Source organism: Nicotiana attenuata, unplaced genomic scaffold (assembly GCF_001879085.1).
Source record: "Nicotiana attenuata strain UT unplaced genomic scaffold, NIATTr2, whole genome shotgun sequence".
Lineage (NCBI taxonomy): Eukaryota > Viridiplantae > Streptophyta > Magnoliopsida > Solanales > Solanaceae > Nicotiana > Nicotiana attenuata.
In genome coordinates, this window is record NW_017672594.1 from 71,291 (window position 1) to 84,742 (window position 13,452).

Here is a 13,452-nt window from a genome sequence, read left to right on the forward strand (position 1 = left end):
TTTTGTCCTCTTCGGTTTATCGGTTTATCGATAAACCGATAAGAAATACTAAAAAAAATTTGTTTTTTTTAAATTTTTTTTAATTTTTTTTTTCCCTTATTCTATAATACCCTTTCCTTTACCCTAAGTCCCTAACCCTATTATTTCATCTACCACATTTAAGGAATGATCATACTTAAAGCTCAAGGGAATGAAGTTCAAATTCATGAAAAATAGAATTAGCCGTGATGATGTATTTTTTTTATACCGTTGGAGTGTTGGTGGCATACATTTGATCCCTTACTTTAGTTTCGTTGCATGTGCTTGTTGACACAATTTTTATGTTATAAACGGTGTTCGTCTTATTTTAGCTTTTTTTGGTCCATATTAGTTAGGCGTGTTTATAGCGATATACTTTCCGTGGAATCCCGCAAATTTTCTTATTGGTGTAATCGATAACCGAATCGATAAGCCCCAAAAATTGATAAATCGAAATCGAAAAAATCGAAACCTTATTGAAACGATAACGATAAGCATATGCACAAATCGATAATCGATAAGTAATTATCGATAAGGGTCAAAATCAAATCGATAAATTAAATGCACACCCCTAACGTAGAGTCAAAAGGGAAGGATCTAGGCTCTTGCCACGCGGCACTCTTACCCACTTCCCTATACACATAAGAATCAGTGCTCTTCCCGGCCATTATTTTTTCTCACTCAATAGTTTGTTATCTTCTCTGTCTTCTTCAAATCGGTCCCGAATTCGACTCTGTATCGAGGTATATTTATTTATTATCATCATCTTTATCCATGTGCGTTTATTAACACGTAAATACTCTGAATGTGATGGAGAATTTCATGCGTTTCTTCAACTTCTCTGGCATTAATGATGATCCAATTCTAGAAACCTGCTAGTAGAATTGTTGGAAATAATGATACGGGCACTTGGTCATGCTTTTTTTTCTTTCCAAATTCGATAATTAAATGCCTGGAATGCATAGCAAGTCTTGACTGTTGAAAGAAGTGTAGCAGAGATGCGGACATTAAGAGACTTTAAGATAATAGATATGAATGACCACAATCGTTAGAAGATATAGAGAATCTCTGGTACTTTTTAATTTATTTTTATTTTGTATGATGTTTGCCCAAAATGGATTTTAATGGAGAAACATGGTTAGTGAGATTCATATAGCCCACTCTAGTTTGGCTGGGACTGAGGCGTTGTTGTATTTGTTGTTGTTGCCTTTGTATAATATTGGATTGAGATACCATGAATGGAGTGACATGGATAGTGGAGATTCATAGAGTCAACCCCAACTTGTTTGAGATTGATCTGTAGTCGTTGTTGTTGTAAAAGAAATCAGTAATCTTGTGTAGCATTTCATCGTTTCTTATTTCATTCAGTTATTTTCTGATAATTGAAATGGCACGTTCTGCATCAGCTACGCAATGATTATTGAATGAAAGGAACTGGAAAAAAAAGTTATAGTGTGTGTATTTTCTATAAGTAATTACATGTCTATGTTGGGGAGGAGGATGATCCCAATAGATTTGGCGAGAATCAAATTCTAGGGGATACATGCGAATGCATGAAGAGTATCTTAAACATTTATTACTTTATGCTTTTGCAAAATCTATCGTCAGATAGCAATAGATTGTAAAGAAAATGTATGCTTATTTTTTTCAAACATTGACAAGGTTTTTATGTAGGTTACATAATCGATTATTAACTTCTGTTGTTTCTTATCTACTACTTCAAATTGTCACATACAAAGATCTATGATCATTATGCTTTGATATACATACTAAATTGGTGTTTTATTCTTTGCAAAAACTGTATCTTTATTTTATAGATGACGTTCTGAAGTTTTAATCTGGAATTCAGACGTAAATTAGAAAATTATGCAGAGAGAAGGAGATGGTAGAGAAGATTCTAACTCCTCCAGTAGTCCACTGGATAGACTTCGAGGCGTGATGTCCCGTATTTTTGGAAGAAAAGATCCATCTGATGACTCGTCCGCGACTTGTCCACCTGAAAACTCGTCAGAATCGTCCATGTTACATCATAGAACTCCACCAGCTGATACACAGCCAGTTGCTAAATCAAAGGGCCCGGTCATTATAGAGCTAGATACTGATGATGAGGGAGATGTAGGGGGAGAAGCAGAAGAGGAAAATTGTGGTGTTAATGGTTCCAGAATGAGCAAAGAAAAAGCTCAAACTAATGCTTATAGTAATGCAAATCCACTTGTTGAGCATCCTGATGACCAACCTGATGGTAAGCGTTGGTTCTAGTTTGTTTCCTTTGTCCCCAAGTTGTATGTTTTTTTCGATCATTTTTATAGCATCCTAACTGGTGCAAATGCACTGTGCTTATGTAGCTGATCATAACAAGAGCAAAAGCATAAGCAAGGACGTGGCTCATAGGTTGAAAGCGAAGAAAAATGAAGGAGCAAAAGCCCAGACTCAGAGTGTTAGCTATAGAAGAGTAACATATGGTGGGATAAATGGGGCGTATTACACCACCACTACCACGCGTAGGACGGGAAGCGATGGAGTACGTTGTCTTTACATTGATGTCCTTTAGCTCTAACTTAAAGCCGTAGTTCTTCCTCATTCCTGGTTCTAACTCCACGTGTGAAGCAGATGGTTTTAGAGGACAGCAAACAAGCAGATATCACAACTGGTCAAGCAACCCATAGAATCTCTAGGGGCATTCACGACAAGGTATTTTGCTATGTTTAGTAGTTTTTTTCCCCGCTGTGTTATTAAATGATTACAGAAATTTAATATGGTATATATGTTAAAGTCTATCTGGTGAAGTAGAAGGCATGAACTATGAATATGAATTTCCTAAAAGTTTTGGATCATTTACACTAAATTGTGTGACCTCCAGAAGGACCAGATCTGCTGACATGACAACTATAAATGTAGCCTTAAGTAACTAAATGTAAAACCTTAATGGATTTTCCAGTATCTGCCTATCTGTTATGTTTAGTATTTATGTGCACACGCAAAAAGGTGCGTTCTGTCTCATCTAAACTTCAGGAATTTACAGGACTTCCCACCACTTTGTCCCTGTGGTAGAAAAAGAGATTCAGAGCTTGATAACTGCAACCACATTGCTTTGCTCTTAATGGCCTAGCCGAATGATGTTCACCATTCACTGAATCTATTTTTCTCTGTTAATATTTGATTTCCAACTTTTGGCATAGCAACCTAATTGGTGAAATACAAGCTATAAGTGTCTTATTCATTCTTGGCACTTGCAGGGACACTCACTCACAAGGAAGCTTGATTCTGATGGCAAGGTGAACTCAATGCAGACTTTGCATAATATAGAAGAAGGTAATATCCCTAGATGTTCTGTTTTAAGGTCTCATTACAGTGGATTAAATGTCATCTAATTTTACTTATTATCGTCCAGATGAATTAGCTAGTTTTGAACAGACATGGAAAGGGAATGCTGATAAGCATCTGCCCGGCTGGAACAATGGGTTAGATCTTCATGCAAATGCAGGTTAGTCTGAAATATATGCCTTCCTCTATTCTTGCTAAAGAGTTTATTGGTGCATATGTTGATGGGCTCCATTTGGTTGTACCATACGTTTTTGTCAGAGTGGGAGTCTCCCCTAGCTTTGCGTATCTTATAACTGTTAGACACTAAACGACCTTCTTTGATGAGCATGTTCTGCATGCAGATAGGTCAAATAAGCTTTACTCATGTAGTGATAGTATCGAATACTTAATTTCAAATTGACCAACACATTTTAAGGAAAGTCACAGATTAAGAGAGGTGGTCATTTCTTACCTTATTCTTCCTGCATATTGCTCAATTTCTCCGCAAATAAATAATAACAAAAATTATTTAGACATTGTGGAAATAACTTGTATTGAACTGGTGGTAGACAATAACGTTTTTTTTTTTTGAAGTTTTAAGCTACTCGGAATTAGATAAGTTTAAGTTACATGAAATAAGTAACATTATTAAGGGAAATTACCCAAGTACAGAGATTATTAATTGTGATAGAATTAAGAATGTTCTATATTATTAATCTGGATGTATCCTAATGTGTTATTACATAAATGTTCTTGACTTCCAACCCACTTTTCCAAACTCAAGGTAATGAAGCAATTTGAGTTTGTAAACTATAACTGAAAAGTCAAGTCGAATATGCAAGAAATGAAAACTTGGCAATGCCTTGAAACAAAAACAACTAGGATGTGATACCAAAATGAAGCTGCGAAACATGGTTGTATTTGAGGACAAGCTGCTGCCGGCTTAACTAGAACAAGAACTAGTACTGCCAGCTTGGCCACATCTGGCTATTCCTGGCGTTGACTTGGTAGAGATGTAACTGGTGAAGTGTATGACCATCTCATCTAAAAACTTAAGCTGTTAGAGAGAAAATACTTTTATTTACTTAATTATGTCTTCAACACGTCCCCTCACGTGCGGGTTCGATTTTTTTTATGAGCCAAGCACATGGAAATTCTTTTTGATATTGGGTGGTGATGAGACTCGAACCCAGGACCTTTGCCTACCCTGATACCATGTTGAAGTCTGCGCTACTACCATATTAAAGTGTGTGACCATCTCATCTAACAGTGATGGTCACACGCTTCAACATGGTATCAGAGTAGGCAGAGGTCATGGGTTTGAGTCTCACCGCCACCCAATCAAAAAGAATTTTCACGTGTTTGGCTCATCAAAAAGAATCAAGCCCGCACAGTATCAAAACAATGTCGAAAGTGATAGTAGGAAAGATTGATGCGCCCGAACTGGTTTCAGATAGGAGATAAGAGTAGTGAAATTATGAAAAGAATGAAAAACTTTGTCGGTACAGGTGTAAGACTGTCCACCGTAGGGTGAAGTTATTTATGTCATTACAAAGATTCTAAAGGCTCTAATACCATGTGAAAATAGGTGGAAAGAAGAGAGACCTTGTATTGAATTGACTGTAAATGATATTTAAGGAGTTCCATATAAAGCAGTTTAGGCTACTAGAAATAAGGCAAGTTTGGATTACTTGATATAAGGAGAGTCATCAAATAAGAAGAATAACCAAACATAAGTATTTCTAAATACGACAGAATTTGGAAGAATACTATATGCTATATTAAGCTAAATATCTTCTAACATATTACTTCATTTATTCTCTCAATTTTCAGTAGGCATCAGGATATTCGTGTGAGAACAAAAGATGTTATCCCTCAAAGTTACTCAAGGTTATTTAAAAGGAACACATTTTAAATAATGTGCTTAATGTTGCACGGCAAGTTACTTACTGCAGATAGGCTCGCTAGCAGGGATGTACGGGTAGATCTCTTGTGCTCTCTGTCAAACTCAACATGAATGTAGAGATCACTTATATGGAAATTGTAGATTTACTAAAGCTTTAGGTTTGGATGAAGAGTCAACCCTTTTCAGCAGCTACATGTTAGCAGCAAATACAATGGGCTGTCAAGAGTGCCAAGGGCAGATCACATCTCAAGTCTTTAGAATGATTTATGTAGAAGTCAGTCATGCTGTTTGGATGGAAAGAAACCAAAGGATATTTGAAGGAATCAGTAGGGAAGTAGTCAGTATTACTAGAAACATTGCTTATCTCTGTAATCTTAGAGCTTCTCCGGGGATTAGAAGTCTGGTGCAATCGTGGAGTTTTAGTGTAGTGCTGATTGATAGATGAGTTTCCTTTCTGTGTAACTAATTTATTGATTGGGAGATATCCTCCCTAGGAGGTGAGCTCTCAATCCATCAAGTACAGGCAGAGTGCTTTAGTTTTACTAGTTCTTGTCGTTTTGGATGGCTGGTTGTGTTAGTTCAGCTTGGTTTTGTAAATTCCGTACTTGGTCATCAATAAAAATTTTAATTACCAAAAAAAAAAAAGGGAACCCCTTTTAAGAGTAAAAGATCCTTGGCAAGATATGATTATAATATGTAAGTTATATTTAGCACGACTTTAGTTTAGTGGCAGTTTATTTTTAGTAAAAATTTTTGCAGGTTTTATTGTGGTCCTAAACTAGAAAATAGTTCAATTGTAAGATCCATTTTGGAAATTGACTTGTTTTGAATATTTGTGTCTCGCTAAGATTCTAGAAGCCAGTCATGGTTGCTTCCTTCAGTGCTAGAACTGGCAGAAAATGCTGTAGGAATATCTGCTGGTAATCTCTTGTGATTCCAAGTACTTAAGTTCGACACTTTGCTCATGATTTGACAACATAATGGAGCGGAGAGCATTAAGCAAACATTTGTTGCCCATATTCATTCTTAGTTATGACAATCCAAATCATCTATACAAAATTGCTTAAGTTTATGTAGTATCAGAAGTGGAGAAGCAAAACAGGGTAAGAAATGAGAGAGGGAAGAAGAAAAGGGGGGGGGGGGGGGTTGGAGAAAGGAGACGGGTAAATAGTTCCAATGAACAGTCAGAACTTTTGACAAGAGTGTTAGATTAAACATATTTTTTTCTAAGAGATAATATTATTTCTAGTTAACATATACGACTATTTCTAATTGAAAGATAAAGATAAATACTTCTCGTAGAAAAAAGGATAGACATTATGAAACATGGCCAAGTGATAATGGTATCTTGTATGATTTACATCGTCTTGGACTTGAAGTCACAATGTCCAAATGGAATTCCAAGCTTTATAGGACGTGTAGATCGTATATATCTAAAATCTACTATGTGCTTCTTTTTTTTTTTAATGTAAAGTTCCCCAGACAGAGGTCTGTGTGGGACCCATTTAAATAAAAGAAAAAGAAAAAGAAGACAACAAGCTGCTTAAACGTGCAATTTGCAAATCAGATTTTGCAAAAGACAAATCTGATTTGGAAAGATGCAAATCTGATTTTAGAAAGCCAAATCTGGAAACTTTTCCTATAAATAGAAGCTTTCGTTCTTTATTTCAGACACACCAAATCAGAGAGAGTGCAATAGAGCGTAGAGAGAGTAATCAACAGATTGTAGTCTGTGAGATAAATAGTGAGTGGGAGTAATATTGTAGTGAGGTGTTTAAAATAAAGACTATTATTTCTTTCGAAGTTGTAGTAGTCTCTTGACACTACTAAGTTGTAATATTGTAGTGGTAATATTGCTCCGTTTGGGTATTGTATTTTATCCCGTTAAAATATTTGATGTCGTTGTTACTCTCTTGTGTTATTGTTATTTACCGTGGATATTATTCCTGGGCGGGATTATTATTTTTTACTCTCAACAACGTGGTATCAGAGCCATGGCGAGTAATGGTCCGCTGTCTTTTCAGTATCCCCGTCTCACAAAAGATAATTATGAGAAATGGTGTCTACGTATGAAAGTCATTCTAGGCTCCCAGGATGTGTGAGAAATCGTAGATAGAGGGTATGCAAAACCCGATAATGAGGAAGCTCTGCCTCAAAATGAAAAAGATGTCTTGGCAAAGACAAGGAAGAAGGATCAACAAGCCCTCACGCTCATCCACCAATGTTTGGATGATGCCATGTTTGAGAAGGTGGCAGATGCTACCGCCTCAAAGCAAGCTTGGGAGATTTTACAAAATTCGCTTCAAGGAGTTGACAAGGTGAGGAAGGTAAAACTTCAAACTCTAAGGGCTGATTTTGAAGTTTTAAAAATGAAAGAATCCGAATGCATTTCGGATTATTGTTCAAAAGTGAAGGCTGTTGTGAATCAATTAAGAAGATACGGGGAGGACATAAAAGATGTTCGTGTGGTAGAAAAGATCCTTCGCACTTTAACACCTAAATTCGATTTTGTGGTGTGTGCTATTGAAGAGTCTAAAGATTTAGACTCAATGATGGTGGAGCAATTGGAGGGTTCTTTACAGGCCCATGAAGAAAAGATCAAGAGGAGACAAGAAGTGCCATTGGAGCAACTTCTTAAAACTCGGGCATCCTTCAAGGATTATGGAGGTGAAAAAAGCTATCGAGGGAATGGACGAGGACGAGGCCGTGGCGGTCATGGACGAGGAAGAAGTAACGGTAACAACTTCAACAATGAAGCTAAAATCCACCAAACATTCAGAGGTCGTGGTCATGGACATAGAGGAGGAAGAGGACGTGGCTACTATCAAGAAAATAATGGACAAAGGTATGACAAATCAAAACTTGAGTGCTATAATTGTCATAAATTTGGCCATTACTCTTGGAAATGTCGCAGCAATGTTGAAGAGAAAGCTAACCTTCTTGACGACAAGAAAGAAGAAGATGAGTCAACGTTATTGCTGGCACTCAAGGAAGAAGACAGGGATGATTGCAGCTCGTGGTATTTGGACAATGGAGCAAGCAATCATATGTGTGGATGCAAAGAAAAGTTTGTGGAGATCAATAAAATGGTGAGAGGTAATGTGTCCTTTGGAGATACCTCAAAGATTCAAATCGAAGGGATAGGTACGATTCTAATCTCTTGTAAAGATGGTAGTCACAAGCTAATTCAAGATGTTTATTATGTGCCAAAATTAAAAAGTAATATTTTGAGTTTGGGCCAACTTCTTGAAAAGGAATATGACATCCACATGAAAAATATGCATCTTTGGCTTAGAGATTCAAGTGGAATTCTAATTGCTAAAGTGCATATGGAAAAGAATAGATTTTCTCTGAATCTTAAAACAATTGATGCAAAGTGTTTGAAGGCTAATGTGCAAGATGAATCATGATGTTGGCACATGCGATTTGGGCACTTGAATTTTGAAGCGCTCAAATCAATGGGAGAAAATAACATGGTACATGGGATACCATCCAAATCAACTGTGTGAAGCTTGTCTTCTTGGAAAACATGCAAGGAGGAGTTTTCCAAAGGAGGCCATGTCAAGATCAACCAAGCCGCTCTAGCTTGTTCACACTGATGTGTGTGGACCAATCAATCCACCTTCTTTTGGTAAAAGTAGATACTTTTTTCTTTTCATTGATGACTTTAGTAGAAAGACTTGGGTTTATTTCTTGAACCAAAAATCTAAAGCTTTTGCTGTTTTTAAAAGTTTCAAAGTACTTGTGGAGAAAGAAAGTGACTATGAAATTAAAGCTCTAAGGTCCGATAGAGGAGGCGAATTCACTTCAAACGAATTTAATGACTTCTGTCAATCTCATAGAATTCGTCGCCCTCTAACGGTACCTTATTCACCCCAACAAAATGGTGTTGCATAGAGAAAGAATCGAACGATTCTTAATAAGGCTAGATGTATGTTGAAAGCTAAAAATATGCCCAAGGAATTTTGGGCCGAAGCTGTTTCTTGTGCAGTTTATTTGAACAACAGGTCTCCAACAAGAAATATTAGAGATCAAACCCCTCAAGAAGCATGGAGTGGAGAAAGCCAAATGTCAAACATTTGAGAATCTTTGGGAGCATAGCCTATGCTCATGTGCCACATCAGGGAGAGCAAAGCTTGACGATCGAAGTGTCAAGCATGTGTTTGTTGGCTATGATACGAGTTCAAAAGGCTACAAGTTATACAACCCAAGCAGCGGTAAGGTGGTGGTAAGTCACGATGTTGAATTTGATGAAGAATTGGCATGGGATTGGGAAGCTCTGGAAGAAACTTCATATGATTATCTTCCATATTTTGGTGATGAAGAAGAACCAGAGACCGTGGAACCTGTGCAGGATACAACTCCACCTCCTTCTCCAACCAATGTTGCATCTCCCTCTTCTCAAGAAAGTTCAAATGAATAGCCGCAAAGGACAAGGAGTATTCAAGAGCTCTATGAGGACACAGAAGAAGTTACTAATTTTGATTTTTTATGTTGTCTCTTTGCTGACAGTGAACCAATGAACTTTGATGAAGCTGTTACAAACAAAAAGTGGAGACAAGCCATGGAGGAGGAGATTGAGTCAATAGAGAAGAACAACACTTGGGAGTTAACAACTCTTCCCAAGGGTCATCGAGCAATTGGAGTGAAATGGGTATACAAAATAAAGAAGAATGCTGATGGAGATGTGGAGAAATACAAGGCACGACTTGTGGCTAAAGGCTACAAGGCAAAGGCAAGGCATTGACTATGAAGAGGTCTATGCACCTGTTGCCCGCATGGAGACGATTCGTTTGCTGATCTCTTTGGCAGCGCAAATGAAGTGGAACATCCATCAGTTAGATGTCAAGTCAGCCTTCTTGAATGGCTATCTTGAAGAAGAAGTCTATGTTGAACAACCATTGGGCTTCGTGGTCAAAAACCATGAAGATAAAGTGTTGCGGTTAAAGAAAGCTTTATATGGATTAAAGCAAGCCCCACGAGCATGGAATAGTTGCATCGACAAGTATTTTCAAGACAATGGGTTTACTCTTTGTCTCCATGAATATGCTCTTTACCTTAAAGTTCATACTAACGGAGATATCTTGCTTGTTTGTCTTTATGTTGATGATCTTATTTTCACGGGTAATAACCCAAGTTTGTTTGAAGCTTTTAAGAAAGATATGTCTCGTGAGTTCGAGATGACGGACGTAGAGCTCATGTCATACTACTTGGGCCTAGAAGTGAAGCAGATAGAGGATGGAATTTTTATCTCTCAAGAAAGCTATACAAAAGAGATATTGAAGAAGTTCAACATGCTCGATTGCAACCCCGTGAACACACCGATGGAGAGTGGGACAAAATTGTCCAAGTTTGATGAAGGAGAAAAAGTGGATCCCACATTTTTCAAAAGTCTTGTGGGAAGTTTAAGGTATTTGACTTGTACCAGGCCAGATATACTCTTTGCAGTTGGAATAGTAAGCCGCTTCATGGAAGCTCCTACCTCCACTCATTTGAAAGTCACTAGAAGAATTCTTCGTTACCTAAAAGGTACGATTGACTTTGGGTTATTTTATTTCTGTTCTAGTGATTTCAACCTTATGGGATTTTGTGATAGTGATTATGCGGGAGATATTGATGATAGAAAAAGTACAACTGGTTTTGTATTTTTCTTGGGGGATTCTGTTATTTCTTGGAGTTCAATGAAACAATCAATTGTTACTCTCTCTCAAGAATAGATTTTGCAAAAGACAAATCTGATTTGGAAAGATGCAAATCTGATTTTAGAAAGCCAAATCTAGAAACTTTTCCTATAAATAGAAGCTTTCGTTCTTCATTTCAGACACACCAAATCAGAGAGAGTGCAATAGAGCGTAGAGAGAGTAATCCACAGATTGTAGTCTGTGAGATAAATAGTGAATGGGAGTAATATTGTAGTGATGTGTTTAAAATAAAGAGTGTTATTTCTTTCGAAGTTGTAGTAGTCTCTTGACACTACTAAGTTGTAATATTGTAGTGGTAATATTGCTCCGCTGGGTTATTGTATTTTATCCCGTTAAAATATTTGGTGTCGTTACTCTCTTGTGTTACTGTTATTTACCGTAGATATTATTCCTGGGCGGGATTATTATTTTTTACTCCCAACAGTCTGGGTGTTGTATTGCAAAAAGAGATCAGTGAGGGGGGCTATGCCTTACATCAGAACCAAATACAACATGGTGATTCCTATCACCCAAAAAAAGGACAGCAGATTAATCTACCAATCTACTGTCATAACTATATATACATCAAATTCAACTAACAAAAAAATTGTTCTTCTCATATTTTGTTCTGATACTAGGCATTTGCCACTTATCCATAATGAAGGCGCCTTTAGCTTCTTTTGGAAGTTGTTCGAAGGATTGGCATATCAAATTCGTGCCAGAGATGGAGGCGATTTTAGCTAAAGCATCAGCTACCTGGTTGCCTTCTCTATAACAGTGTTGGACTGTTGCATTTGCATGCTGGACCAAACTTGTAATTCTATCCACCACCATCTTTAGTTTCATGTTCTTGTTTTCATCTTGATTGACCATGTTTACTATGATATTTGAGTCAAGTTCGAGAACAAAATTAGTGAAACCTAACTGGTTACACCATTTTCCTCCGAACTCAGCGCTTGAGCTTCGGCCATGTTATGACTGCCACAATCAATCGACATTGCAAATGCCATGATACAATTTCCATCCTCATCTCTGATGATTCCTCCTATACCAACTTTCCCACTTTCCTTGATGTAACTTCCATCTGTGTTAATTTTGACCTTGCCATATGTGCTTTAAATATTGTATATAAGATTGTAAAGCAATGGGTTAAAACAATGGGTGGATTGACTCAAGATATATATAAATTGTCTTTGGGTGCTCTTTTACACCGAATGTGAGATCTTATATATCTCAACAACCTTCTGCTCCATAGGCCACTTATATACCAGCATGCTTCTGCATGTGTAATTCGATCTTTGTGATTCATACATGGACTTGAATGCAAATTTAGGAATTTGACACGGGCTTATCAAAGGTTGACTCTGATACTAATGCAGAAGAACTTAAGTATCGAACCCAAAGTGTTAATCTAGTATGGACGAATGATACAATAACTTTATACACAGCTAGTGCGAGACACTTAACACGTGTATGGTCGTACTAAGGTGACCTAACAAATGCAACGGTTTGTGGTGCTCTTGACATGCTTGCTCCTTTTGTTGTTTTCTCATCTCACCATATTCGGACATATACTTCTATAAATAGGGACAATATTGAACATGTACTATGCCTGTGTAGTGAAACTTACTAGGATGTAATAATGTTTTGAGGAAAGAGCTGGCTCAGGAAATAATCTACAAAAAGATCCGTGCCCTTTTAAAACATGGTTTTTCGGCCCCAGGGGTGTTGCCACTTTCATCCTAATCTATATCCAATACTCATGCATACTTTGCATTGTGCATTATTGTTTTGCAGGAACAAGTAATCATTCATTAACGAACTGGAATCCTGGGTTTGGAGATCCGTATGGAGGTCTGAGACCAAATGGCAATAACCAGCCGGAGCCTTCACGTGGAAGACCAAAAAAGGTTGTCACAATCAACATAGAGTAAACGTCCATACTGAGCACTTGCTTAGCTGCAGAATGGTCTCCACGACGTCTCAACAGCTTGAGCCATGTCTTATGGCAGGAGAGAATCAATAGCAGTTAGTGTTACATTTCTGAGAAGGAAAATGTGTTGTTCTCGATGCCAGTCCCCGATTCAGGAATTTCTTCTAATCATGATTTCAGTAGTTATAGTTCACTATCGACTGACAGAGTAATAAGGCAATTTCGCAAGGAGTTTAGCTTTTATCCACTGACAGTGTAAAAATAACGTTCAGTTGAAAAATTAACTGCAGGTAACCATCCTGAAAGGTGCAATTAGTGGCCTTATAGACTAATGAAAGAATCGCCTCAAGCCAGAAAGCAACGGAAGTTTATGAATGAAATAACGAACGAATACTTCCTTTCCTCTTTTTCTGTTTTTCGTTTAAAAAAAAAAAAGGAAATCTCCATGCTTCACAAAAGTTTGCCATTAAAGCCTTGAGTACAGATCAGTCCCAAGGATAGCATAACTTTGGACATGAAAACTCTCATACATAATACACATTTTTGCCCCAAAGGAACGAATTATATTGAAGAAACCTTTCAATCAACATAAAAACAGCCTTTGGAGGACT

At 37.3% G+C, this 13,452-nt stretch overlaps 1 protein-coding gene across 1 annotated transcript; it reads left to right on the forward strand.

Moving 5' to 3' along the window:
• The first annotated feature begins 667 nt into the window (after positions 1 to 667).
• LOC109213793 lies at positions 668 to 13,243 on the forward strand. The gene is made up of 7 exons (XM_019377620.1): positions 668 to 761; positions 1,891 to 2,260; positions 2,364 to 2,539; positions 2,629 to 2,709; positions 3,255 to 3,330; positions 3,410 to 3,502; positions 12,706 to 13,243. The coding sequence occupies exons 2-7, from the start codon at positions 1,957 to 1,959 to the stop codon at positions 12,840 to 12,842; spliced, it is 867 nt and encodes a 288-aa protein (XP_019233165.1). The 5' UTR covers positions 668 to 761; positions 1,891 to 1,956; the 3' UTR covers positions 12,843 to 13,243.
• The last annotated feature ends 209 nt before the right edge of the window (positions 13,244 to 13,452 follow it).

What these genes read in the sequence shown, in the direction of transcription:
- LOC109213793 (XM_019377620.1), top strand. Translation starts at nt 1,957, where the DNA reads ATGTCCCGTATTTTTGGAAGAAAAGATCCATCTGATGACTCGTCCGCG. An exon ending in TTTGCATAATATAGAAGAAG is followed by an intron (nt 3,331 to 3,409) that starts GTAATATCCCTA and finishes ATTATCGTCCAG; the next exon opens with ATGAATTAGCTAGTTTTGAA. An exon ending in AGATCTTCATGCAAATGCAG is followed by an intron (nt 3,503 to 12,705) that starts GTTAGTCTGAAA and finishes ATTGTTTTGCAG; the next exon opens with GAACAAGTAATCATTCATTA.